The 25,580-nt window shown below is 38.6% G+C and overlaps 1 protein-coding gene across 1 annotated transcript in view; it reads left to right on the top strand.

Annotated features, from left to right (window-relative positions):
• The window catches only part of PIWIL2 (piwi like RNA-mediated gene silencing 2), an 87,747-nt gene extending 68,757 nt beyond the window's left edge, over window positions 1-18,990 (top strand). Inside the window, exons 21-23 of the mRNA XM_036855884.1 lie at window positions 17,228-17,481; window positions 17,932-18,039; window positions 18,834-18,990. Coding sequence (XP_036711779.1) covers window positions 17,228-17,481; window positions 17,932-18,039; window positions 18,834-18,990 — 519 coding nt within the window. The remainder of the gene's footprint in view (window positions 1-17,227; window positions 17,482-17,931; window positions 18,040-18,833) is intronic.
• Window positions 18,991-25,580: the final 6,590 nt, after the last annotated feature.

The raw sequence follows: 25,580 nt of genomic DNA, 5'->3' as shown, positions 1-25,580 counted from the left end.
TGCTCAACACAGGGTGACACAAAACTTTAATTTGTAAAAAAAAATGCAGTATCTGCGAAGTGCAATAAAGTGAAGCACAATAAAATGAGGTACGTCTGTGCTATGTTTGGCAATTTTTAAAAAGGAATATATGTATATTATACACACATGTATGCACATATGTGTATATATTTTTGAATATATACATGTATATATATGTATATACATATGTACATATACACACATGAGTATACATACATATATATATGTATGGCTACTTGAATTTAACTGAGAAGTTAATGAAGCAAAGAAGAATAAGTAGGTGAAGATACAAAATGACAGAAACCCAGAGAGATGATGAGAGCTGCATTTGGGTTCTTCTTCTTTAGGGACATATGCTAATTCTGGAAGAGGCAGCTGAAACATTGAAAAGCTGTGGAGCACTTTTGAAGTCTTTAGGGATCAAAAGCTGGAGGCCAGGGCCCCCAAGTCAGTGGTAGTCGTGAGTCTTCTCCCCACTATTTGGGCTGTGAATCTGAAGAGCTGCAAACTAGGAGTAAAGAAGAGCTATAGGTAGATCAACTCTGAATGATACTAGTCCTTGCATATGGATTCAGGTGAACTCTGACTGCTAGTTTTACTGCCCACTTGCCAAAAGCAAATAAAAACCCTCTGAAGGAAGATAACATTATCCTGGGTATCAGATTTTTCTGCAATATCTAGCAATCAATAAATAACAACCAAGAACACAAGAGAGAAAATGAAGGGACTGAAAAACTAAGAAAGTCAACAGATAATTGATCCAGATACACAGAGGATTCAGATAGATGAATAGTCAGACACATTTTAAAATAGCTACACTTAAGTTCAGAGAAATGGAAGACAACATTAAGAATTTTAGCAAAGAATTGGAAACTGTGGGGAAAAATTGAAATTTCTAGAACTAAAAATTATGATAACCAAAATTAAACACTTAGTGAATGGGTGTATTAGGTTGCTAGGGCTGCTGGAACAACGGCTTAAACAATAAAAATTTATTTCCTCACAGATCTGTGGGATGGGAAGTCCAAGATCAGGATGCTGTGCTGGCAGGGTTGGATTCTCCTGAGGCCTCTCTCCTTGTCTTATAGATGGCTGTCTTCTCTCTGTGTCACATGGTCTTTACTCCATGTGTGTCTATGTCCCAGTCTCCTCTTCTTAGAAAGACACCAGTCATATTTGATTAGGGCCCACCCCAGTGACCTTATTTAAACTGAATAACCTCTCTAAATATCTCTTTCCAAATACAGTCACATTTTGGGTATGGCAGGTTAGGACTTTAACACAAATTTTGGAGAAACACAGCTCTGTGCATAACAGTGGGCAACAGTAGTTTAGACTTAATTGAGGAAATTTCAAGAGACAATTGAAAGATAGGTAAGAAGAAAATAATCAAACTGCACTGAGATACGGAGGGTTAGAAAATACAACAAGGCAACAGACATGGGAGTTATGGAGTTAAAATATATTATACACATAAGTGGTCCAGAAGGAGGTTAGAGAGAGCAGAGGGCAGAAAAACAATGGTAAAGTATATTCCAAAAGTGTTAGAAGACAGTAAGTCACAGATATGAGAAATCCAACAAATCCCAAGCAAGACATAAAAAGAAAAGTACACTTAGGCACATTATAATAAAACTGTTGAAAGTAAAGACAAATATATATATACATATTAAGGCAAGTCAAAGGAAAATAAAAGAGGTTACCTTCAAGGAACAACAAATTGACTAATAGTGAACTAGTCAAAAGAAACAATTTAAGCCACAAGATAATAATAGCTACAAAATGCTGAAAAAAACTACCAACATAGAATCCAATATCCACTAAAAGTAACTTCTAATAAGGTGAAAAAAGACATTTTGTGGCAAATAAAAAATTGAGAACGCTTGTCACCGGCAGATTTGCACTGAAGGAAAATACAAAAGAGCATTTTTCACCTACAAGGAAAATTATCCCAGAAAACACTTAGAAATGGTCAAAGGAATAAATACAGGAATAAAAGTGCCAAGTATGGGGAAAAATTTAAATGAATACCTACCATCTAAAATAATAATATAATGTTTTTGAGTGGATATATATTCATTTGTGTGTATAAATTTCAAATTGATGACAATAATAGCACATATATCTGGAAGAAGTAAATGAAGTTCCAATGCCTTTAGTTTCTTGAATTGTTGAGGAAAAGGTGAAAGTACTAATTTATATTACACTTTGATACACTAAAGAGCTATGTTGTAATTTCTAGGGTAGCCACTAAAAGAATAAAAAAAGAGTTATGTAACAATCACGATGAGAGAAGAGAAAATAACAAAAATTTTTTTAAGGAAGAAAGGAAAAGAATGTAGAGCAGGTGAAACAAATAGCAAGCAATACTTGGACCTTGGAAATGTTATGCTAAGTGAAAGAAGCCAGTCATAAAAGACCACATTTTATATGATTCCATTCATAAGAAATGTTCAGAACAGGGAAGTTTACAGAAACAGAAAGTAGGTCAGTGGTCGCTTAGGGCTAAGTTGGGGAGAGAATAGGAGGTGGGTAGAGTGGTGGTAGTTTAAGAGTGTGGGGCTTCTTGTTGAGGTGATGAAAATGTTCTAAAATCGATTGTGGTGATGGTTGTACATATCTGCGGGTATACTAAAAAACATTGAATTTTACACTTTAAATTGATGAATTATATGGTGTGTGGATTATGTCTGAATAAATAAATTTTTTTAAAAATTTAAAGAATCATATAGAAATTCTGGACTTCTAAAATGTAATAAATGAAAATTTCAGTAGAGGGGCCTAACATCAGATTGGATTAAGCAGAAGAAATAACTAGCAAATTTGAAGATAGGTCAGTTGAGATTATTCAGTGTGAAGAAAAGAAAGAAAAAAATAAGGAAAATTAACAGAGGCTCAGAGATCTGTGGGACACCATCAGCCATAGCAGTATAAACATAATGTGATTCCCAGAAGGGGAGTAGTGAGAGAGAACTGGGAACAAAGGACATTGGAAGGAATAATAGCCAAAAATTTCCAAAATTAATGAAGAAAGTAATCAATTCATCCAAGAAGCCTAACGAACACTAAGTAGGAAAAACTCAAAGATACCCATACCTAGACACAACCAAGTAAGATTGCTAAAAGACAAGGAGGGCATCTTGAAAGCACCAAGAGAAAGCTGCTCATTATGTTCAAGGCATCTTCAGTAAGATTAACAGCTGACTTCTCATCAGAAATCATGGAGGCCAGAAGGCAATGGGATGACATATTCCAAATGCTGGAAGAAAAAGAAAGTTGAATAAGAATTGTATATCCAGAAAAGCTGCTGTTCAGAAATAAAGGAGAAACCTTGACAATAATATTATGCTCAGTGAAAGAAGCTAGACATAAAAAGCCACATATTTATATTATTCCATTTCTATGAAATATCCAGAATAGGAAAATTTGTGCAGACAGAAAAGAGATTACTGGTTTCCAGGCACTGAGGATGCTGGCAGGAATAGGGAGTAACTGCTAATGGGTATAGGGTTCTTTTTGGGGTGTTGAAAATATTATGGAATTAGGTAGTATTGATAGGTATATAACTTTGTGAGTATACTAAAACCACTGAATTATACTCTTTGAAATAGTGAATTTTATGTGATTTACATCTCATTTTTTTTTTAATGGAGAAAGTAAGACTCTCAGATAAACAAAAACTAGGGGAATTTGTCACTAGCAGACCTGTCCTACAAGAAATACTTAAGGGAGTCCTTCAGGTAGAAATGAAATGACACTAGACAGTAATTTGTATCCACCTGAAGAAGTAAGTACCACCAGGAAAGGTAACTATAGAGGTAAACATAAAGAGAGCAAAAATATATTTTTGTTTGTAATTTTTCTTCTAGTCTGTGTCTTAAGAGACAAGTGCATAAAGTGGTAATTATAAATCTAAGTGGATGTGCATACAATGTATAAAGATATAATTTGTATGACAATAAAGGCACAAAGGAGAGGGGAGGGAATGGAGCCATATAGGAGCAAAGTTTTTGAATAATACCAAAATTAATTTTGTATTGGGACTTCCGTGGTGGTCCAGTGGTAAAGAATTTGCCTTACAATGCAGGGGACGCAGGTTCTATCCCTGGTCAGGGAACTAAGATCCTACATGCCGCAGGGCAGCTAAGCCCACTTGCCACAACTACTGAGCTCACAACGCACCTCAACTAGAGCCCATATGCCGCAAACTACAGACCCCATGTGCTCTGGAACCCACGTGCCACAGCTGCAGAGCCCACGTGCCCTGGAGCCTGTGTGCCACAACTAGAGAAGAGAAAACCTGCACGCCACAAGTAGAGAGAAGTCCGTGTACCACAACAAAGAGCCCGCGCACTGGTGCAATGACAGATCCCACATCTAAGACCCAACAGAGCCAAAAATAAATTAAATAAATAAATAAATAAAAAATAAATCATCATTTAAAAAAAATAAATATATTTATTTTTGGCTGCATTGGGTCTTCACTGCTGCATGTGGGGGGCTTTCTCTAGTTGCGGCGAGCGGGGGCTACTCTTCATTGTGGTGCATGGGCTTCTCACTGTGGTGGCTTCTCGTTGCGGAGCACGGGCTCTAGGTGCGCGGGCTTCAGTAGCTGTGGCACACAGGCTCAGTAGTTGTGGCTCACAGGCTTAGTTGCTCTGTGGCATTTGGGATCTTCCCGGACCAGGGCTCAAACCCGTGTCCCCTGCATTGGCAGGCGGATTCTTAACCACTGCGCCACCAGTGGTTTAAATCTTTAAAAGAATCTTTAAATCTTTTAAATCTTTAAAAACAATTTTGTATTAACTGACCAAATGAGATTGTTATAAGTTAATATGTTAACTGTAATCCCCAGGTGAAACACTTAAGAAAATAACTCAGAAAAATAAAAGAAAAGGAACGGCAAGGGAATTAATATGGTAACTAGAAAATGTCTATTTAATACAAATTAAGGCAGTTGAGGAAGAATAGAGGGACAAAAAAGATATAAGGCATGTGGAAAACAAATAGTAAAATGGCAGATGTAAATCTTACCGTATCCGTAATTACATTAAATGTAAATGGACTAAACACCAAAGGTAGAGATTAGCAACTTGGATTAAGTGAAAATATGAAGATGTGCTTTCTCCAAGAGACATATTTTAGTTTCAAAGACACAGGAGGTTGAAAGTAAAAGAATGGAACAAGATAAACCAAAAGAGAGCTGGAGTAGCTATACTAATAACAGGCAAAACAGACTTTAAGATAACAATTGTTACTAAAGACAAGAAAGGACATTTTGTAATGGCAAAAAGGTCAATCCATGAGGAAGTCATAAAATATAAACATATGAAACTAACAACATACATCCAAAAATATATGAAACAAAAACTAACATAAGTGAAAGAAATAGACAATTCTACAGTAATAGATGGAGATTTCAAAACTTCATTTTCAATAATGGATAGAAGAGTTAGAAATAAGATCAACAAGGAAATAAAATACTTGAACAACTCTGTGATCCAACTCAGCCTAACAGACATCTACAGAACACACAACAACAGAACATACATTCTTCTCAAATGTGTGTGGCACGTTCTCCATGATAGAACATATGTCAGGTTATAAAACAAGACTCAGTCCATCTTAAAGGTTTAAAATCATGCAAAATGTGTTCTGAAACCACAATAGAATGAAATTAGAATTTAATACGTGAGACATTTGGGAAAGTCACAACTCTATGGAAATTAAACAATACTCCCAAGTAACCAAGAGGTCAAAGAAGAAATCAAAAGGGAAATTAGAAAACGCTTTGAGATAAATGAAAATAAAAACAAAACGTACCAAAACTTGTGGATGTATGTAAAGAAGTGCTTAGAAGGAAAATTTATAGCTGTAAACACCTATAATAAAAAAGAAGAAAAATCTCCAAACAGCCCAAGTTCCACCTTAAGAAACTAGAAAAAGAAGAGCAAACTAAACTCAAAGCAAGAAAGAAGGAATTGATAGAGATTATAGCATAGAGAAATGAAATGGAAAATTGAAAAACAACAGAGAAAATCAATAAACCAAAAATTGATTATTTGAAAAGATCAACAGAATTGATAAGCCTTTAGCTAGACCACCCATGAAAAAGAGAAGATCAGATACTAAAATCTGGAATGAAAAAGACATCACTACTGACCTTACAGAAATAAAAAAAGGATTTTGAGAAAATACTATGAACGGCTGTATGCCAAGAAATTAGATAACCTAAGTGAAATGGACAAACTCCAAGAAAGGCACAAACTATCAAAACTTTTTAGTTATACAGAATATTTAAAGAATTAATACTCTTTCACAAACTCTTCCAAAAAATAGGAAAGGAGGGAATACTTCCCAGTTCATACCATAAGGCCAATATTACCTTGATACTAAAGCTAAACAAAAATATCACAAGAAAACTGCAGAAGACATCCAGACTGGAAAGGAAGAAGTTAAACTATGTCTGTTTCTATTTGACATTATCTTACATATAGAAAACCCTAAAGAATACACACACACTATTGTAGCTAGTAAAAGAGTTCAGCAAGGTTGAGGATACAAGACTGCTGTACAATAATCAACTATTTCTTTATACTAGCAATGATCAATCCAGAAATGAAATTAAAATAATTCCATTTATAACAGCATAAAAGAGAACTGTGTAGGAAAATGTTTAACAAAAGAAGTGCAAAAAATACTCTGAACACTGCAGAACATTGTTGAAAGAATTGAAGAAGACCTAAACAAAAGGAAAGACAACCCATATTCAAGACTTAATATTGTTAAGATGGTAGTACTCCTTAAATTAATCTACAGATTCAAGGAAATACATATCAAAAGTCTAACATTCTTTTTTTGTAGAAATGGACAAATTGATTTTCAAATTCATATGGAAATGTAAAAAATTCCAGAATAGGCAAAACAATTTTGAAAAAGAAGAAAATTGAAGGACTCATACTTTCTGAATTCAAAACTTACTACAAAGCTAGAATAAACAAGACAGTCTGGTACTGAAATGGAAAGAGATGTAGAAATCAGTTGAGAGCCCAGAAGTAAACATGTGTGCTTATGGTAAACTGATTTCTGCAAGGGTGACATTCAGCGGTAAGAAAGCATAGTCTTGGGGCTTCCCTGGTGGCGCAGTGGTTGAGAATCTGCCTGCCAATGCAGGGGACACGGGTTCGAGCCCTGGTCTGGGAAGATCCCACATACCGCAGAGCAACTGGGCCCGTGAGCCACAACTACTGAGCCTGCGCATCTGGAGCCTGTGCTCCACAACAAGAGAGGCCGCGATAGTGAGAGGCCTGCGCACCATGATGAAGAGTGGCCCCCGCTTGCCACAACTAGAGAAAGCCCTCGCACAGAAACGAAGACCCAACACAGCCATAAATAAATAAATTTAAAAAAAAAAAAAAAAAAAAAAAAAAAAAGAAAGCATAGTCTTTTCAGGAAATGGCGCAGGGAGTACTGGATATCCACATGCAAAAGAATGAAGTTGGATCCTTGCCTCACACAATATATAAAAAATAACTCCAAATGGATCAAAGACCTAAATGTAGGAACTAAAACTATAAAACTCTAGATGATGGCATAGGTTTATGTCTTTGTGACCATTTAACAGACAACAGTTTATTAGATATGATACTGAAAGCAAAAAGCAAGTAAAGAAAAACATAAATCAGACTTCATCAAATTTAAAATATTTTGTGCTTCAAAGTGCAAGAAAGTGAAAAGACAACCCATGGAATGGGACAGAATCATTCATCTGATATATCTAGTACAGGTATAGTTTCCAGAATATACAACTGAAAAACAAAGAGACAAATAACTCAGCATAAAAACAGGCAAACATTTGAATAGACATTTCTCCAAAGAGCATATACAAATAGATGAGAAGCACATGAAGAGAGGTTAAATCATTAGTCATTAGGGAAGTGGAAATCAAAATCACAATGAGGTACCACTTCACATGAAAACCAGATAAAGGCATTACAATAAAGGAAGCTACAGATCAATATTTCTCATGATTATAGATGCAAAGATCTTCAACAAAATATTAGTAAAGCAAATCTAACTGCATAAAAAGAATTATACACCGTAACTGTTCTGAGTTGAATACTGCCTCTCCAAATTCATGTCCACCTGGATCCTGTGAATGTGACGTCATCTGGAAATAGGGTCTTTGCAGATTCAGTCAGGTTAAGATCAGGTTAGACTGGATTAGGGTGGGCCCTAAGCCAATGACGTATTCTTATAAGAAGAGGGAAGTTTGGTCAGAGTCATAGAAGGTCATGTGAAGGAGCAGAGACACAGACACACAGGAGAAGGCACTGGAAAGGTGGAAGCAGAGATTGGAGTGATGTATCTACAAGCCAAGAAACACTAAGGATTGCCAGAAACCACCAGAAGCTAGAATAGGCAAGGAAGTATTCTTTCCTAGGGCCTTTGGAGGAAGCATGTGGACCTGCTGATACCACAGTTCTGGACTTCTGCCCTCCAGAACTGTGAGAGAATATATTTCTGTTGTTCTAAGCAACCCAGTTTGTGGTTGTTACAGCAACCCTTAAAAAGGATACAACTACCAAGTGGTTTGTATTCCAGTTATACAGGGCTGGTTCAGCATTTGAAAATCAATCAGTGTGGTCTGTCACATCAATAGGCTAAAGAAGAAAAATCCTATCACGTCAATAGATGCAGAAAAAGCATTTGACAAAAGTCAACTCCCATTCATGACTAAAAAAACAAACAAAAAACAACAACGAACCTCCCAGCAGACTAGGAGTATAAGGGGAACTTCATAAACTTAATACAGAACATCTACAAAAATCCTGCAGCTAACCTTGTACTTAATTGTGAGAAACTAGATACTTTTCCCCTAAGATCAAGAACAAGACAGTTATTTCTTCTCTCATCACTCCTATTCAGCATCATACTGGAAGTCCTAGCTAATGCAAAAAGACAAAAGGAAGTAAAAGTTATACAGTCGAAAAGGAGGAAAAAAAACTTTGCGGGTAGCATGATGTCTATGTATACATCTCAAGAAATCAACAACAAAAAACTCTGCTGGAATTACAAGGTTGCAGGATACAAAATAAATATACAAAATTAAATTGCTGAAAAAACCCACAAAATCAATTCCTTTTCTATATATCAGCAATGAACAATTGGAATTTGAAATTAAAAACAATACCATTTGTATTAGCACCAAAAAATGAAACATTAGATATAAGTCTAACAAAGTTTATATAAGATTTACATGAAGAAAACTCTGAAACTCTAATGAAAAATATCAAATATCTAAATAAATAGAGAGATATCCCATGTTCATTGATAGGAGGACTCAATATTGTTAAGATGTCAGTTCTTCCCAATTTGATCTATCGATTCACTGTAGCCCTAGTCAAAATCCCAGCAAGTTACTTTGCAGATATTTACAAACAGATTGTAAAGTTTAAATAGAAAGGTAAAAGACAGGGTAGCCAACACAGTACTTAAGAAGAACCAAATCAGAGGACTTCTGTTACTCAGAGAGTTACTATGAAGCTACAGTAATATAGGTGGTGTGGTATTGACAAAAAGAAAAATAGACATGTCAAGGAAACAGAATTGAGAGCCCAGAGGTAGACCTATACAAATAGATTCCAGTGATCTTTGATAAAAGATCATGGGCCACTTCACTGGAAAAGGAGAATCTTTTCAACAAATGGTGCTGGAACAGCTGCCCATCCACATGCAAACAAAACAGAAACGAAAACTATACCCAGACCATATACCTTTCACAAAAATTAACTCAAAATTATCACAAACTTACCTTTAAAATGCAAAAGTGTAAAAGGTATAGAAGATAACATAGAAAATCTTGGTGACCTTGGGTTTGGTGATGACTTTTTGATACCAAAGCACTATCCATGAAAGAAAGAACTGATAAACAGGACTTAATTTAAAAAAAAAACTTCTGTGAAACTTCTGTGAGAGACACTAAGAGAATGAAAATAAGCTACAGACTGGGAGAAAATATTTGCAAAACACGTATCTGATAAAATACTGTTATCTAAAATATACAAAGAACTCTTAAAATCTCAATAAGAAAACAACCTAATTAAAAGATGGGCAAAAGACTTGAACAGACTTCTCACCAAAGAAGATATACAGATGGCAAATAAGCATATGAAAAGATACTCAATATAACATTAGGGAATGGCAAATTAAAACAACAAGATACCACTACACATCTATTAGAATGGCCAAAATCTAAAACACTGACAACACCAAATGCTAGTGAGGATGTGGAGCAATGGGAACTCTCATCATTGCCTGAGTGAATGTGAAATGGTACAGCCACTTTGGAAGGCAGTTTGGTAGTTTCTTACAAAACTAAACATACTCTTACCATACAATTCAGCAATCACACTCCTTAGTATTTACCCAAATGAGTTGAAAACATATGTCCACACAAAAACCTGCACAAAGATTTTTATAGCAGCTTTATTTATAATTGCCCAAACTGGAAGCAACGAAGATGTTCTTCAGTAGGTGAATGGACAGATAATCTGTGGTACATCCAGACAATTAAATACTCAGCAGTAAACAGAAATGAGCTATCGAGCCATGGGAAGATATGGAGGAATCTTAAATGCATGTAACTAAGTGGAAAAAGCCAATCTGAAAAGGCTACATACTATATGATTCCAACTATAGGACATTCAGGAAAAGACACAAAACTATGGACACAGTAAAAAGATCAGTGATTGCCAGAGGTTTGGGAGGGTGAGGAAGGGAAGTATAAATAGGGAGCACGGGGTTTTTAGGGCTGTAAAATTACTATAATGGTAGATAAATGACATGCATTTCTTAAAGCCTATAGAATATACAAGAGAGTGAATGCGAATATAAACTGTGGACTTTAGTTAATAATATATCAATATTTATCAGTTGTAACAAATGCACCACCCTAATGTAATATGGTAACAATAGGGGAAACTATGTGTATGGTTGGTGGGGAAGGTGTATATGGGAACTCTGTACTATGGCCTCAAGTTTTTTGTAAACTTAAAACTCGTCTGAAAAATAAAGTCTCTGTTTAAAAGCATGCACACACAATGAGATACCACCTCACACACACTAGGATGGCTAAAATAAAAAAGATAATAAGAGTGTTGTCAAGGATGTGGAGAAATTGGAACCCTCATACATTGCTGGTGGGAATGTAAAATGGTAGAGCTTCTTTGAAAAACAGTTTGGTATTTCGTCAGGATGTTAAACATAGAGTTACCATATGACCCAGCAATTCTACTCCTAGGTATAATAAACCAAGAGAATTGAAAACATACGTCCACACAAAACTTGTATATGAATGTTCATAGCAGTATTATTCATAATAGCCAAAACTGGAAATAACCCATACGATCGATGAATGGACAAATGTGATATAGCCTGTAATGTAATGTCATTTGGCAACATAAGGGAATGAAGGACTGATACAACATGGGTGAACTGTGAAAACATTATGCTCAGTGAAATAGTTAGTCACAAAAGACCACATATTACATGATTCTGTTTGTCCAAAATGCTAATCCAAAGGAACAAAGTATGTTAGTGTGTTCCAGGAGTTGGGGTTGGGGGGGCGATGGGAAATGACTGCTAATGGGTATGAGATTACCTTTTGGGGTGATGTATATGTTCTAAAATTAGATAGCGGTGATGGTTGCAAAATTCGATAAATGTAAAACTTTTGACTTTTATACCTTAAGAGAGTGTCTTTTATGGTATAGCAAATTATAGCTCAATAAAGCTGTGATTTAAAAAAAAGCACCACTCCCAAACATCCGTCTAGCTTACCTACCCTTGTGGAATCAGCAAAATCAACACATGCTGCCGGGGAAAAACAGGTTCAGAAGGCTGGCTTATTTCTCTGGGCCCCCATCCTTCCTCTGATGCTGCCTTCAGGTAGATGTTTTTATATTTTGTCCAGCTTTTCCAGTTGTCCTCAGTGGCAGGGTTTCTTAGAAATCCTGGTCCACCACCTGAAGCCTTGCTGGCAAGCTTAATCTCATCTGTGGTTTTATTTAATATCTGTATTTAGATTTATATTTCTAGTCCAGCAGTTCTCAAATTTTTTGGTCTAAGGAAATCTTTACCTTCTTAAATATTATTGAGTTTTTTGTTTGTATAGGTATACATCAATAATTACCGTATTAGAAGTTAAAACAGAACTTTTTAATGTTTTTTAATTTACTTTAAAATAATAAGCTCAATATAGTTAATAACATAAATAACATTTTATTTTATTTTTTATTTTTTATTGTAATTTATTTATTTATTTACTTATTTATGGCTGTGTTGGGTCCTCAGTGCTGTGCGCGGGCTTTCTCTAGTTGCGGCGAGTGGGGGCTACTCTTCGTTGTGGTGCGTGGGCTTCTCGTTGCGGTGTGCGGGCTTCTCATTGCAGTGTGCGGGCTTCTCATTGCAGTGTGCGGGCTTCTCAATGCAGTGGCTTCTCTTGTTGCAGAGCATGAGCTTTAGGCGCACGGGCTTCAGTTGTTGTGGCACGTGAGCTCAGTAGTTGTGGCTCGCGGGCTCTAGAGCGCAGGCTCAGTAGTTGTGGCGCACTGGCTTAGTTGCTCCACGGCATGTGGGATCTTCCCGGACCATGGCTCGAACCCATGTTCTCTGCATTGGCAGGCGGGTTCTTAACCACTGTGCCACCAGGGAAGTCCCATAAATAACATCTTAAATTAAAGATTACTTTCAAAATGTTCGGTGATGTTTTACATTTTGGCGAATGGCTTTAATGTTTGGGTTAGTAAAAGGCAAGTGAATATCCTACATTTAACTTATTGCAGTGTCACACATCATTTACTTTCTGGAAAATTCTACTGGATATTTATGAGCTAATTTGAGTGAAAATGGCAAGTAATGTAGTAGTAGTATTGTGAAATTAGTTTTGACTCTGTGGACTCCCTAAAACATCTAAGGGGAAGCACTGGAGCCCAGAGCACACATTGAGAATCACTCTTTGGCCCATACCCTTCATCTGAGCTCCTACACCACATCTTCAGCTGCCTGCGTGGCCTCTCTAGTACTTGGATGTCTCATGGGCCACTGAAACCTAACATGTGAGTCTGAGTGCCAGTGTTGCCTTCCACTCATGTGTGAAAATCAAAACCAAGCTACGTTCTTGACACTTGCCTTAGCTTTAGCTCTCATGATTAGTAATCACTTAATGTTGAGTTCATCTGTTATTTGGCCTGAGCTTTGAGAAGATTAAACTCAGCTGTAGTTAATTCAGCCCCTTTTGCTTCTCCTGTGGCTCTGGCTCTGGCTCTGGCTCTGACTTCATATTGCTGGACTGGTCTGACTAGTGTTCGACCCTGGAGACAGAAGGGAGTGGGCCACGGTATTGCCTTTGGAATCAGAAGTTTCAGGCAGCCAGTTTACAATGTGTGAGAGTATAGGTTCTTTCTGCTTTTCAGTTCCACCTTCACTTCCCTTTTCTTGGCACAATTGGGAGGATCTTAGGGTGGAGAGTTATCTTGAGCAAGTGATTATTTGGGGACTCTTCCAGACTTCAGCCTGCCCTTTCTGCACCTGCCATTTCTAGTAGCTTGCCTGGCCTCTTCCCTCTTTTTTTCCCCCAATTTTTTTAATTGAGTAAAATACACATAACATAAAATTTACCATCTTAACCATTTTTAAGTATAACATTTCAGTGATATTAAATACATTCAAAATGTTGGGCAGTCATCATCATCATCCATCTCCATAACTCTTTTTTTTATCTTGTAAAACTGAAACTCTGTCCCCTTAAAACAGTAATTCCCCATGCTCCCCTCCCCCTAGCCCGTTGCCACCACCCTTCTACTTCCTGTCTCTGATTTTGACTACCCTGAGTATCTCATACACGTGGAATCATACTGTATTTGTCTTTTTGTGACTGGTTTATTTCACTTAGCATAATGTCTTCAGAGTTCACCCATGTTGTAGTATTCAATACATTGCAGTGCTACCTGGAATCCTTTACCCTTCTTGCTGACTGAATTGTCTGCTAGTTCTTTCACTGAGGCATAATATTCACTTTTTCCTCTAGAGAACAAATGTCTTATACTTCTCTGTTCCCATAGCATTTTATTTATATTCTTTGTTATGTTATTTGTAATGTATTGAGAGTATTTACTTTGTGTCTGTCTCCCCAGTGTTAATTTGAGTTCCACTAATATTTGGAAGGTATCAAGATAATTTTTAAATTTTCTGAGACTAGCACAGTGGCTCATATCTAGTGGGCATTAAGTGTTTGTTCAGTGAATGAATGGAATCACACATAAAAGAACATCTCAAACTTCCAGCAGATACTTATTTTCTACTTGACCCTCACCGTTGTATTCAGTGCTAGGGATAGCAAGGCAACAAGCACAGTCCTGCTTTCATTAATTTATTGTTTCATGTATTTACCCTAGTACTGAAGTGATTTAATAATGTATATTTAATGTTTATGTTTCAGTATTGTGATCTGTCTCATATTTTGACCCCCCTACATCATAGTCTTATCATTTATGAAATGAGGAGAATGGACTAGATGACCTAGAAAAGTTACCATTGTTGACTGTTATTATTAGATTTGAAAGCTCCTTAATAACAGGAATCATGCCTTTCACTTCTACTGGAATCTTACATAGGGCCAAGTATAATGTCTCACACTCAGTAGTTGGTTAACAGATTTTAAAGAAAGAGGTAATATCAGTGAATACTTCAGACGAATTTGATTCTATTTCTCACTCCATTGATCTTGTTAGATCGCTTCCCTGTGCTTCAGAATATCTGTATTTCCTTGATCTAGTTTGTTCTCAACTTTTGTGTGTAGCTTAAAAAAATTATATACATATATACACACACTTTATCCCTCTTAACCCTGAGAAGAAGAAAAGTAAGGTGGTCATTTACATCCATTTTTCAAGTGAGGAAACTGAGTCTTCAAGAGCATAGCTGAGGAGCAGCACATTCAGACTCAGTCCCAGGTCTCCTGACCCCAGATCCAGTGTAATTCTTCTCTGTTTCCTCATCTGTGAAATCAGGTTTTCTTCCAGATCCAGGTGCCTTTGTTACCCACCCTTTTACACAACGTATCAGTTAGGGGTCTTTGGGAAGTCACAGAAATGTGCTAACTTTAGCAAAATGGGGATTAATTGGTAAGATCATGGAGAGTCTCAGAGGATTTGGGGAAGGTTGAGCGTCAAGCTGGGAAATGGATAGGGTTCCAGAAGCAGGGATCCTGAAGAAGCACCACCACAAAGGGAAAATCTCCAGGTGTTTCTTACTCTCTGTCAAAGAGTCAGAGTGAGGGAGGAGTGTTCTGCTGGGGCAGTTTTGTTCCCCCAGTGGGCATCCTGGAGACATTTTTGGTTATAACTGAGAGAGATTGCTACTGGTATCTAGTGGGTAGAGGCCAGGAATGCTGCTAAACATCCTCTAGTGTCAGCCCCCAATAAAAAGAATCCACTGGCCCTACATGTCAGTAGTGTTGAGGTTGAGAAGCCCTGGATTAGGGGAAGGTACCTTGATTAATAATCACACGAATTCCAATGTATCCTGTTGGAGGCAGGAGGACACTTAAAATGCTCTTACCAAAAAGAGGTGGAATAGATGCTAGACAGCTAAAAACAACATAAAAACAAAAAAGTACAACTGGGGGAATAATTCCAATCTTGGAATGTGAAGGTGAATCACATGTTTGTAAATACAGTACTTGCGGGGTCTCAGAAAAAAGGGACATTTATAAAATATTTGAATTTTAAACTTAAACTCCAAAAAGATGCTAGGTGATTATTTATTATTAAAAAGGGTTCTTTGAAATGAAACTTAAATTTTCATGTAGAGTAACCTATAAAGAATATGTAGTATAAGCCTATCTAATTCAATGATAAGTTAGGGTTTTGAGGGGAATTGTGAACAAAAACCTAGGATGAACCAAAATCAGAATCAAACTGTCACTAACTGAATTAAACCAAAGCACTTTATTTATTTATGTATTTCTTTGGCCATGCCACATGGCATGTGGGATCTTAGTTCACCAACCAGGGATCGAACCCGTGCCCCCTGCAGTGGAAGCATGGAGTCCTAACCACTGGACCGCCAGGGAAGTCCCTAAACCAAAGCACTTCAAAGAAAACTTCTAGTTTAAAATGAAACAGCTTATTTTTTAAAATTATTGAAGTCACATACAACTAGAACATAATTATATTCTCTAAATGGGGAAAAAATTATTTTTCAAAACTGATTCAAGGGGTTTCCCTGGTGGCGCAGTGGTTGAGAATCTGCCTGCCAATGCAGGGGACATGGGTTCGAGCCCTGGTCTGGGAAGATCCCACATGCCGCAGAGCAGCTAGGCCCGTGAGCCACAATTACTGAGCCTGCGCGTCTGGAGCCTGTGCTCTGCAACAAGAGAGGCCGTGATAGTGAGAGGCCCGCGCACCGTGATGACGAGTGGCCCCCACTTGCCGCAACTAGAGAAAGCCCTCACACAGAAACGAAGACCCAGCACAGCCATAAATAAATAAATAAATAAATAAATAATTTTTAAAAACCCAAAAAACAAAAAAACAAAAAACTGATTCAAGCCAGCATTTAATTTGATTTGGATCCACAGACAATTTACCAGGACTATTTACTTAGTTATATTAAGAATGTTTCACACTATACCTGATGGTAGGATAATATTTAGTAAAGGATCCCCTTTCATTTGTCAGCAACTTTGGATGTTGCTAATACACAGAAACGTGAGGATGGTGGATCTGTGGGATGTGCAGTTATATGTTAGAATTTCTGCAGCAGTTCACCTTGTTTTTTGCCTAGACAGTAGTTAGTGTTAAATCCAAGTGGTAGGAAGATTGATTCAGCCCATAATTTTCCTTCCTTTTAACTTTTTTTCACACCGTTTCAGTATAAGCCGTATATATATGACTCAGAGCTTGCTTATTTGGTTTCATATTTTATAACACCTTTGGTGTACCAGACCTGTTTTACTGCCCTGAGGAAGTCTAGAAATGACTAGAAGCTGCTTCTCCCTGCCCTTCCAACATGATGGCTTTGGGCCCAGCTGTCAAAGGGACCTACTGCCGTGTCTCCAGGTTGTTTGCTGAGTGAGCGTTTCTCTGCCTGTGGTCATTAGCCTCAGGGCCACACAGTTCACCTCAGCAGGGTGTTGTTTCAGGTGAACCACTGTCTCCCAGAGAAGATTGTGGTGTACCGTGATGGAGTGTCTGATGGCCAACTAAAGACAATTGCCAGCTATGAGATTCCTCAGCTACAGAAGTGTTTTGAAGCTTTTGAGAATTATCATCCCAAGATGGTGGTATTTGTAGTTCAGAAGAAAATCAGCACCAATGTGTACCGGTCTTCTACCGAGCACTTTGTGACTCCCTCCCCCGGGACTGTGGTAGATCATACAATAACAAGCTGTGAGTGGTAAGTGGGCGAGACACAGTTATTTCAACAAGAATAGGTTGGAGAAGTTATCTGTTCCCTGGGTATTGGAATGGGGAGGTTGCCTAGAGAGATGTGGAATGGAATCAGAGATTTTACTGTTAAAAAGTAAAATTTTAAAAACTATTTAAAAACACACAAACCAACAATGAAGCTTTTACCTCTTAAGTATAAAATATTGAACATACAGTCTTTTCCTAAGACTATGCATGCTTAACCGTCTGCACACAGTTGTCATTTCTACCACCATTCTTAAATAGCCTGTTGAGTCAGGAGACCTGAATTCTCAGCCTAGTTTGGTCCTTGTATGTCCTTGATCCAGTCATTTGATCTCTCTGAGCCTTAGGTGAAGGAGCTAGAATGATCTCCAAGATCTTTTCCAGCTCTGGCCAAATCCAACTCTACCATTACTTTGTACTTTTTCCTCTCTAGGGTGGACTTCTACCTTCTTGCCCATCATGTACGACAGGGTTGTGGCATTCCTACCCATTATGTTTGTGTTCTCAACACTGCACACCTGAGCCCTGATCATATGCAGAGGTGAGCTGACCACTAACCTCCTCCTCACTTGTAAATAATTCTGGCCAGTGAGCTAAGGCTAAGACCTGGAATTTTAAAACCACTGAATTAAACAAACTGGATCACTGGTTTTTGGCTTAATAATTTTCTGATTCTCTTTGGAAGCATTTTGAATTTATCTTTTGAAGTTGGATTTCCTAATACTCATTTTCTCTTATATAATCAGAAAAGACAAATACTGCCCACTGCCAGGAATATTTACCCCTTGAGTTTCTTCTTGTCTTTCATGATAATGGTATCTTTTTGAGGTGCGACTGATAATCCTTGTTGTACACTAAAATTACTTGGAGACCTTTCAAAAAATACACCCAGGCTTCACGAACTCCAAGCATTCTGAGGCATTCGCATTTTTAAAAACTGCTTCTAATGATCATGACACACAGCCAGGTTTGAGATGCATTGCTCTTGTGCTCAGATTATATAAATACTTTGCTGGGGTACTTACCTTTCTGCAGCTTTTTCTTGAGGCAAAAAAAAACCCCAAAACAAAAACATGTTCTCCTTGCTGTTTTCCTTGTTTTGATATAAAAAGAGGAGCACCTAAAGTGGGAATTTCCCCATGCCCTCTTGACTTACAAATAGTGGAAATAGATACAATTCCACTTAAAAATAATGATTCCCAAAAGTTGCATCATATATTCCTCAGTCCCCCAGTTTGCTGGTAAGTATGCTGTGTCACACACCCAGAAGTACATAATGTGCTCCAAATTGAAGATGGAAAGTGAAAAGGATCATGTTTTCTTCTTGGCCTACAGGTTGACTTTCAAACTGTGCCACATGTACTGGAATTGGCCTGGTACCATTAGAGTTCCAGCTCCTTGCAAGTATGCCCACAAGCTAGCTTTCCTGTCAGGACAAATCTTGCATCATGAACCAGCCATCCAGCTGTGTGAGAACCTGTTCTTCCTGTGACTGGACAATCAGGACATGGGCTGGTCAGAGCAATCAGACTTCTGAACTCAGCTGTGAACTCAGCTGTGCAGGATTAACAGTGACTGAAAGGGGTTTTGTGTTGGTGTTTTCCCTTCCACCAACCCAGTAGAATAAGATATCTTTTTTTCCTTTTCTCTTTTAAACCTGATATCACCAAGAAGCAGGTTCCACCCTAAGGATCAGCTAGAAATTGTCTCGTTGCCTTTGTAGAGCACATGGGGGTAGTCTGCTACTGCGTAGATGGGGACCCTTTAGGAGCCTCCAAAGCCAACTTGAGCTGTAGAAATCCGCAGAAGTAGCGATTGCACTTACAAACTCTGTTTACTAATAAATAGTTCCCATTTCTGGTGCCAGAGGTGATAATGAATGAAGTCTTTGCAACTTTCTTAAAGTAGAGAGCTACTTTATTTGGGCAACTGGGAAAGGTAAGAAGGCAAGGTTTTTCAAGATATGCCTATTGCTGGAAAATGTGAAAGGCATGTAGTAAAACCAGCTGGTGGGATAGTCAGGTCCTTGCTTACCTAATCTTCTCTAGGGATTGAGTTGATGACACGTGACTTGAGCTGGCTTTGAAAGAGGTGTTTAGCTATTCCTTGGCCTCCTAAGAGAGGCCAAATGCAGTTTTTTCTGTATATTTCAGTTGCTTTATAGCGTGCCATGTTGATTTCTTCCTACCTCCCTCCCCGCCGCATATACACACACTCAGGCACAAAGCCAGCTTTGCTCCAGTTACTGATCTTTAGTAAGTTTCAGTTTTTTAAAAATTAAGCATCAGAACCTGTGAAATTCAGCAGCTTGGAAGGTTCATAATGGGGCATGAGCTTTTCTTGACCCTTTCTCCCCAGTGTGTCACCTTCTTTTCTTCTGTTGATATGTTTGCAAATTGAATCACTCATTTCCGTTGCTCAATACCCTCTTCCCGGCTGTTGGCTCATTTTGTTAGGAATTTTTCTGAATCCATGTTACGATTTCTAGAAGTTGGCTTCGGGAAACATGACACTCCTTCCAAAGTCCAGATGTTTCAGTTTAGAAAGTTGTCACTGTGTCTGTGGGTTTCAGTGTTTTGGGGAAGCACTGTTTTTGTGTGTTTATTTTTCCCCGTTTAAAAAATTTCCAGTCCCTTCAGGGCTAATTCAGTCATATCTTGCTTTACCTGGGTTTTAAAAGACGGTTACATTTAATCTTTTCACATTTGCATTTATTTATTTTTTGGTATGATAGCAGGGAGGGGATGAAGCAGAAATCCCTATTTTATATGACAGTGTGTGAGATGAGAAACTTCAGCTTAAAAACCTTTAGAAGAAAACTGAGCAAGCAATGCGTTCGCAGAGGCTGAGCGGCTCTGGGTGTCAGTGGTCTCAAGTGCGCTTCGGTTCCGTTTGGAGTGAGGGACAGAGGAAGTCTGAGACCTGGGATTTAAACACCATGGAGTCAGACACATTGGATCACTGGTTTTTGGCTTAACAGTCTCTGATTCTCTTTGGAAGCATTTTGAATTTCTCTTTTGAAGTTAGATTTCCTAATACTCATTTTCTCTTATATAATCAGAAAAGACAAATACTTGAATATAATACAAAAATTTCACTTTTTATTCCGGTTTTCTTGTCTTGTTTTTTCAGTCTTAATGTGAAATGACTGGGTCATGGGGTGGGAAATAAATAAAAACAAATTTGTATAAATGTGTAGTTGTGTTTGAAATAATGTCATTGACATATGATATTGATATAGTTCTTTTCCTTTGTAGAGCTGTAACACTTGTTAAAATTATTAATTTGTTACTAGGCGTGCTGGATGCAGCTCCAGTATTGGTACCCAGGTAATTTCACTGAGATCTGGCAGTAAGATTTCTTGGAAAAGACGCTAACAGTCTTACTTCTGGGACAAATGAGGCAACTCTGTGTGTGTGTGTGTGTGTGTGTGTGTGTGTGTGTGTGTGTTTTGTCTTGTTTTCAAAAATCTCTTTTCCCATCAGACAATTTCTGTTAGCCTAAGTGAGAGCCAGCTCCTAAGGGTGGCCCTCCCTTCTCACCTTTTCCTCATGCTTGCCCTTCTTTGCATGTACCTCTTGGCGTGTATGTAACCTTTAAAAATACCTTCCCAAAGCACCCTGGCTGCTTGCCTCACCACTACGTCCTTTTCTATTTATTTAGAAACTCCATCTTAAATGGTGCAGTGCTTCTTGAACTCATTCTAGAAAGAACCCAATTTCTTTTTTTTTAATTTTTTAAAATTAAAAAAAAATTTCTTTTTAAAAAACTTTTATTTATTTATTTTTGGCTACGTTGGGTCTTTGTTGCTGCGCGGGCTTTCTCTAGTTGGCGGCGAGCGGGGGCTACTCTTCGTTGCGGTGCACGGGCTTCTCATTGCGGTGGCTTCTCTTGTTGTGGAGCACAGGCTCTAGGCGCGTGGGCTTCAGTAGTTGTGGCACGTGGGCTCTAGAGCGCAGGCTCAGTAGTTGTGGCGCACAGGCTTAGTTGCTCCGTGGCATGTGGGATCTTCCCAGACCAGGGCTCAAACATCATGTGTTGATGCTCCACATCATATGTCATTAGAGAATTACAAATTAAAATGAGATACTACTGCACACCTATTAGAATGGCCAAAATCCAAAACACTGACAACACCAAATGCTGGTGAGGATGTGGAACAACATGAACTCATCGTTGCCTGAGGTAATGTGAAATAGTATAGCCGCTTTGGAAGACAGTTTGGTAGTTTCTTAGAAAACTAAACATATGCTTATCATATGATCAAGCAATCACACTGCTTGGTATTTGCCCAAATGAGTTTACAACTTTTGTCCACACAGAAACCTACACATGAATGTTTAAAGCAGCTTTATCCATAATTGCCAAAACTTGTAAGCAACCAAGGTGTCCATCAGTAGGTGAATAGATAAACTATGGTACGACAAGACAATGGAATATTATTCAGTGCTAAAAAGCAATGGGCTATCAAGCTATTGGAAAGACCTGCAGGAAACTTAAATGCATATTACTGAGTGAAAGAAGCCAATCTGAAAAGGTTACATACTGTATGATTCCAACTATATAACATTCTGGAAAAGGTAAAAACTATAGAGACAGTGAAAGGGTCAGGGGTTAGGGGAGAGGAGGGATGAATGGGCAGAGCACAGAGGATTTTTAGGGCAAGGAAACTATTCTGTATGATATTGTATTGGTGGATACATGTCATTATATATTTGTGTAAACCCATAGACTGTGAAACACTAAGCATGAACCCTGATGTAAACTGGGACTTTAGGTGATTATGATAAGTTGATGTAGGTTCACTAATTGTAACACATGTACCATTCTTGTGGGGGATATTGATAATGGGGGAGGCTGTACGTATACGGGAAATCTTTACCCTCTGCAAACTGTGCTGTGAACCTAAAGCTATTCTAAAAAATACATACATATTTTTAAGAATGAGTAAGTGTGGGTGTTCCTTGCTGGTCTAGAGGTTAGGATTTGGCGCCTTCACTGCCCTGGCTGGGGTTCAATCCCTGGATCCCTGGTTAGGGAACTGAGAATCCCCCAAGCTGCGTGGCACAAAAAGAAAGAAGAAGAATGAGTACGGGAGACTTCTGGCAACACAGCAGACTGGAGCTGACCATACTGACGAAGGTTGGCCGAAATAGAAAAAAAAAATTTTTTTATGTTAAGTAGCTGGATTTTCAGGAAATGGAACAAGGGAAGAGAGAGAGATGGTAGGGAAGGAGGAAGGAGGGAAGATACTGAGGCACAAGAAAGAAAGGGAAGCCAGAGTGGTTACAGTTGATGCCAACACAGCATCCCAGGGTTATGGACAAAATGCAGGGACAGGAGCACTGAGCTTTTTCATTTCAGATAAGGATAGAAGATGCAGCGTTAGACCTTATGAGGTGTAGGATTGCTGGGGTGAATTCTCCTAGATAGAGAGCTGGAGCCTGGAAGGGGTGTAGAGTAGAAGGTCTGTGCCAACCATCCTGGGGCAGCAGCAAGAAAGTTAGACAAAAGGCATTTATGAGAAATCCCCAAGCTTGGGCCACAGACAGGTGTGTGCAGCCTGAATTCATATTAGCATGTGGAAGGACCACATGCTGACAAATTACCATGAAGATTGGCCCAGACTGGTGAGAGCCCAGAGCCCTGGAGAAACAACTAATCAACTGGATTGCAGCACACAGAGGTATAAATGGGAACTATGGAAGAGAAGATATAGGAGAGAATGAGAAGGTCTAATAGGAGTTCCTGCAGGTTAAAATAGAAAGAATAAGCCACACAATTATGGACGATATGAAGACAGAGTTTTCCAGAATGAGAGACAAATATGAATCCTCTACCTGAAGAAACTCATTGAGGATAGAGAAAAGCACAACCACTCCTAGATGTACTGTAGTGAAACTACAGAACACCAAAGACAGAATCTTTAACATTTTTTTTAAAATTATTTATTTATTTATTTATTTATTTATTTATTTATGGCTGTGTTGGGTCTTCGTTTCTGTGCGAGGGCTTTCTCCAGTTGTTGCAAGCGGGGGCCATTCTTCATCGCGGTGCGCGGGCCTCTCACTATCGCGGCCTCTCTTGTTGCGGAGCACAGGCTCCAGACGCGCAGGCTCAGTAATTGTGGCTCACGGGCCTAGTTGCTCCGCGGCATGTGGGGTCTTCCCAGACCAGGGCTCGAACCCGTGTCCCCTGCATTGGCAGGCAGGTTCTCAACGACTGCGCCACCAGGGAAGCCCCAAAGACAGCCTCTTAAAAACAACCAGAGAGATTGCTTATAAAAGAATTAGACTGGCAGCAGACTTGTTATCAACCACAACAGATGCTTAAGACAGAAGGAATAATAACTTAAAAATGCAGAGTCAACTTGGAATTCTGTTCCCATCTAAACATTCATTCAAAGATGAGGACTGGGACTTCCCTGGTGGCACAGTGGTTAAGAATCCGCCTGCCAATGCAGGGGACATGGGTTCAAGCCCTGGTCTGGGAAGATCCCACATGCTGTGGAGCAACTAAGCCCGTGCGCCACAACTACTGAGCCCGCGTGCCACGACTACTGAAGCCCGCCTGCCACAACTACTGAAGCCTGTGCGCCTAGGGCCCGTGCTCCGCAGTAAGAGAAGCCACTGCAGTGAGAAGCCCACGCACCACATCGAAGAGTAGCCCCCGCTTGCCGCAACTAGAGAAAGCCTGCGGGCAGCAGTGAAGACCCAACGCGGCCAAAAATAAATAAATAAATACATAAAAAGATGACCAAAGTAACGAAATTTTCTAATAAATATAAGAGCAGAAATTAATGAGATAGAGAATAGAAAAATAATACAGAAAATCAGCAAAACCAAAAGTTGGTTCCTTAGATTAACAGAATTGGCAAACCTTTAGCTAGATTGGCCAGGGGAAAAAAAAAGAAAAGAGAGGACTACTAACCTTACAGAAATTAAAAGGATTATAAAGGAATACTATGAACAATTAAGTGCCAACAAATTAGGTATCTTAGATGAAATGAACAAATTCCTATAGATAACTTGCTACTGAACCAAGTGTTATTTTTCCCAGTTATCTTTTTTTGCCTGCTGAAACCATCGGATGATAACAGAAATGACGAATGTGGCTTCTAAAGATGTTTTCTTTTGTCTGACAGAGTGTGGGGTGCTAGTCCTCTGACACGATTTTGGGTAAACTAGAACCTTCACATTCCTTCTGATCCTCTTAAATTCGTTAAGACATGCCGAAACATAGAAAACTCATTTTTCCCCTTAAAGTGTCTTAGAAACCTCGCCATTGGTTTCTCTCTTCAGTCTCTCTAGAGCTCGCGTGATAGCTGGGGGGTGGAAGGGGGATCTTTGCCCCACCCTGCTGATCAAGTTGTCTACCTTGTCAACACACCACAGAGTGGGCTTTGATTTCGAGTCCCCAGTCCCACTTTGTACACTCTGGGCCAGGGTCTCATTTCCCTGGCTTCTTTCTCAAGGCTGTTCCACTCACTTCAGCTACAAGAAATCTGTCTGCATATCTTTTGAAAAGGCAGGCGGCTGTGGCATCTTGTCAGAAGAGAAATAGCAGTCATGAAAATGTCAGATTTTTATGTTTACTTCCTTAACTATTGCCCAACATCAAACTTTTAGTGAGCTGACCTGTTCATTCATCCAACTAATATTTTACTGAGCATCTGTTATGTGCAAGATGTTATGTTAGGGGATGCAGGTATATACAGAAATCTTTGGTAAGCAAGACAGATTAAGGTCCAGTAAAGAGGTTAGAGATGGAAATGAAATCATTTTTAAGGGGAAAAGCAAGTACATAAACCATATAAAATGTTTTAATTCTGTGAATCATGATCCAATGAAATCAATTTAGTGGGTTTGTTACCACTTTTTAAAAATTGAAACAATATAAAATATCAGAACGTTGACTATACTAAGGAAGTTTTGTAAGATTTTTGTTCGCTATGTTGTTATTTGTACTGGAGATGCAGTGTAAAATATTTTTTACTGTGGGTTACAGTAAAAAGAGTTTGAAAAGGTAGGTCAACTATGCTTCAGGAGAATCAAGAATCTTTCTGAAGGGAGGTGGCTTTGA

The sequence above is a fragment of the Balaenoptera musculus genome, chromosome 6 (assembly GCF_009873245.2).
Source record: "Balaenoptera musculus isolate JJ_BM4_2016_0621 chromosome 6, mBalMus1.pri.v3, whole genome shotgun sequence".
Lineage (NCBI taxonomy): Eukaryota > Metazoa > Chordata > Mammalia > Artiodactyla > Balaenopteridae > Balaenoptera > Balaenoptera musculus.
Note: the sequence above shows the minus strand (reverse complement) of the source record. Positions and strands in the feature narration are given on the sequence as shown.